This window comes from Marmota marmota, unplaced genomic scaffold, assembly GCF_001458135.2.
Source record: "Marmota marmota marmota unplaced genomic scaffold, marMar, whole genome shotgun sequence".
Lineage (NCBI taxonomy): Eukaryota > Metazoa > Chordata > Mammalia > Rodentia > Sciuridae > Marmota > Marmota marmota.
In genome coordinates this window covers 5,365,336-5,368,330 of record NW_025999924.1, presented here as the reverse complement: position 1 = coordinate 5,368,330, position 2,995 = coordinate 5,365,336, and the positions used below count along the sequence as shown (strand labels likewise).

The 2,995-nt window shown below is 49.0% G+C and overlaps 1 protein-coding gene across 1 annotated transcript; it reads right to left on the bottom strand.

Annotated features, from left to right (window-relative positions):
• Positions 1 to 847: 847 nt before the first annotated feature.
• On the bottom strand, positions 848 to 2,573 carry LOC107151874 (ADP-ribosylation factor 1-like). The gene has a single exon (XM_048800019.1). It carries the CDS (start codon positions 2,508 to 2,510, stop codon positions 1,965 to 1,967), a length of 546 nt encoding a protein of 181 aa, XP_048655976.1. The 5' UTR covers positions 2,511 to 2,573; the 3' UTR covers positions 848 to 1,964.
• Positions 2,574 to 2,995: the final 422 nt, after the last annotated feature.

Sequence of the window (2,995 nt, the reverse complement as noted above, 5' to 3'; positions counted from 1 at the left end):
CTTTTGCAGAGACTAGACTCCTGTGTAGCCATCCAGGCCCATCAGAGGTTTAGCTAAAACCAAGTGTGGTTATCTCTATTCCTTTTTGTATGGACTCACTCTTTGTACTTTAATAAATACCTTAAAACATAAGTGTGTCATCAAGAATGAAAGGATAGTGTGGAGTTTCCCGAAACCCCACTAAAGGGAGACAGTGGCAATGGCCTTGCATTCACAGTATGGTCTTGGCCTAGCAGTAGTGTGGAGCTGCCTGACAGCTGGGTAGCTGATGACAAGGTCAGGTGGTGGGGATACCTAGAGCCTCTAGGTACCTCTTCAACCTGCCCAGGGGCTTAGCCTGCCTTGTCAGTGGGCTAGACTGCTACACTGACCTGGGGCAGAGCCCAGGCTGGATTTTTATATGATGCTTAGTTCTGCTGATTCTAAAAGAAACTTGAAAATGCTGGGTGTGGCCCAGGACAGATCCTGAAGCTATCCTCTAGAGGTCTGAACTCTGACTTGTACACTGCCCTCAGCCCTGCACAGGAAACGAAGGTGAGTTCCATCTTCCAGGGCAGCCTCTTCTTGGGGACACTGTCCAGAGGGAGAGTAGACTTTGGACCTGCTTGCCAGCTGCTGAGAACTGAGGCACTGAGGTGGCCAGGGCATTTGCTGACTCCTATTCTGGCTACCTCCTGTGGCACTGATAAGCTGGAGGATGCTTTCATGGTAGAAATGAGACTTCCAGAAGGCTTTCCCTCTTATGCATGGTCAGGCCTGACTTGGGGAGCAAAGTACCACCTGTACTTCCTGGCATGAAAGTGACTCTTTCCTACCTTGCAGGAGACAGAAACATTGGAGCCTGTGAAATAGTTAAGAGACTTTATTCTAATAGCTATAATTACAGTGCTTGTCGAAATGAAAACTGAAAACAAGTATACAAAACAGTTGATTACTAATCGTGTATTGAAAGCATTAAGAGGTTCCACGACACCAAATAAACCAGTTCTGAGGTTTCCCCAAGATAAATTTAACAGCTCCAGCTTCTTCAGTGTTTATCAAAATACAAAAGAAAAAAGTAGAGGTCGTCTTTTTCGATGGCAAATCGGACCCTTGCAGGCTGAGGGAGGAAGCTACTTCACACATGGAGATGGGGGTGCTCCAGGACCTGTGGGTCTGGAGTGGACCAACCCTCCCAGCTTGCACGCACTCATGCTGGTGAGACCCAGACCTCCTGCCAGCGGGCTGAGCAGGTGCAAGAGTGAGTGGGTGCTGGGAACATGGGCTACTGCTCTGGCCACACGCCAACAAAGGGCGCATCTGGGCCTTGTCCCCTGCAATGGCTCTCCCAGCCCACCCCCAGGTGACTGTGTGAGCACAAGTACAAGCACAACGCTATGGAATGCAAGTGACCCAAAGACAGGCGAGTCATGGGGGTCTCTACTGGGACCATGCAGTGGATGGCGGTTTGTGTCACCGTCTTTGTGTTCCCACAGGGGAACAGCTGATCCGATGGACTAGCATTCAGGCTGTACACTAGGCATAGTCTCCCTTCTGTGTGTTCAAGTGTTCTCCTTATCTTGTATTTTTAACTATTTTAAAAAATGCACTGAGTTTGGGTTAAAAACCAACCACCAAATGGATCCCAACACCAATCTACAGCCCAGGAGCTCCTGGAGGCCAGGTGCCCACATGCCTAAATCCCTCCTCAGTACTGACAGTGAGTTGATTCTCTTTTTACAATAAAAAAGCTGAGTAATATTGCATAGGAGTACCAGAAACTGCCTCAGTGGAAACAGAAACTATTTACATTAAATAAAAACCTGGCTGCAGGCTGTGTCTGCACATGTACAGCATGGTGCGATGCACACTGACCAACCCATGGAGACAGCTTCTGGCACTCAGGACCACAGAGTTGCATGTTTGCCACATGAGAGGAAAGCGAGGGCGGAGAGGAGAAAGTGAGGGGGTGGGGGGGTTCTGGTTCACTTCTGGTTCCGGAGCTGATTGGACAGCCAGTCCAGTCCTTCATAGAGCCCGTCCCCGCTGGTGGCACAGGTGGCCTGAATGTACCAGTTCCTGTGACGTAGCGAGTGCAGCCCCAGCTTGTCTGTGATTTCGGCTGCGTTCATGGCGTTTGGGAGGTCCTGCTTGTTGGCAAACACCAGGAGGATAGCGTCCCGCAGCTCATCCTCAGCCAGCATCCTCATGAGCTCCTCGCGGGCCTCATTCACACGCTCTCTGTCATTGCTGTCCACCACAAAGATTAAGCCTTGGGTGTTCTGGAAGTAGTGGCGCCATAGTGGCCGGATCTTGTCTTGGCCACCTACGTCCCACACAGTGAAGCTGATATTCTTGTACTCAACGGTCTCCACATTAAAACCTATGGTGGGAATAGTGGTCACAATTTCACCCAGCTTCAGTTTGTAGAGAATCGTCGTCTTCCCTGCAGCATCCAGGCCCACCATGAGGATGCGCATTTCTTTTTTGCCAAAAAGGCCCTTGAAGAGGTTTGCAAAGATATTCCCCATCCTTGTGGGTGGTTGGAAGTGACACTGGCCAGAGACCTCAGCGGCGGCTGCTCCGAGCCAGGCCTGATACCTAGTTTTGTTAAACCCTCCTCCAATGGGGCAATTCCTTTTAAAATGTCCTGTTTGTTCACAATTGTAGCATGTTCTTGGCCTGGCATCTAAAGCCTGTTTTACTGCAGCTGCCACAATTTGCCCTTGTTCATTAATGTCTCTGGCATCTAAAGCCTGTTTTACTGCAGCTGCCACGACTTGCTCTTGTTCATTAATGTCTCTACATAATTTAATATATGTGTTTAAATCTTCATGTTTCCATGGTCTAATGATATCTCTGCACCAACGATTCGCTTGCTCATAAGCCAGGTGTTTTAGTAATGGCATTGCAGTCTGGCTGGGCACAATCAGGAGCCACTTGTCAAAAGAAACTAACTTTATTTTTAGAACCACACACGCCAAACAAAACAGCCTCTCAGGAAAAACCCTCAGAG

What these genes read in the sequence shown, in the direction of transcription:
- LOC107151874 (XM_048800019.1), bottom strand. Translation starts at nt 2,510, where the DNA reads ATGGGGAATATCTTTGCAAACCTCTTCAAGGGCCTTTTTGGCAAAAAA.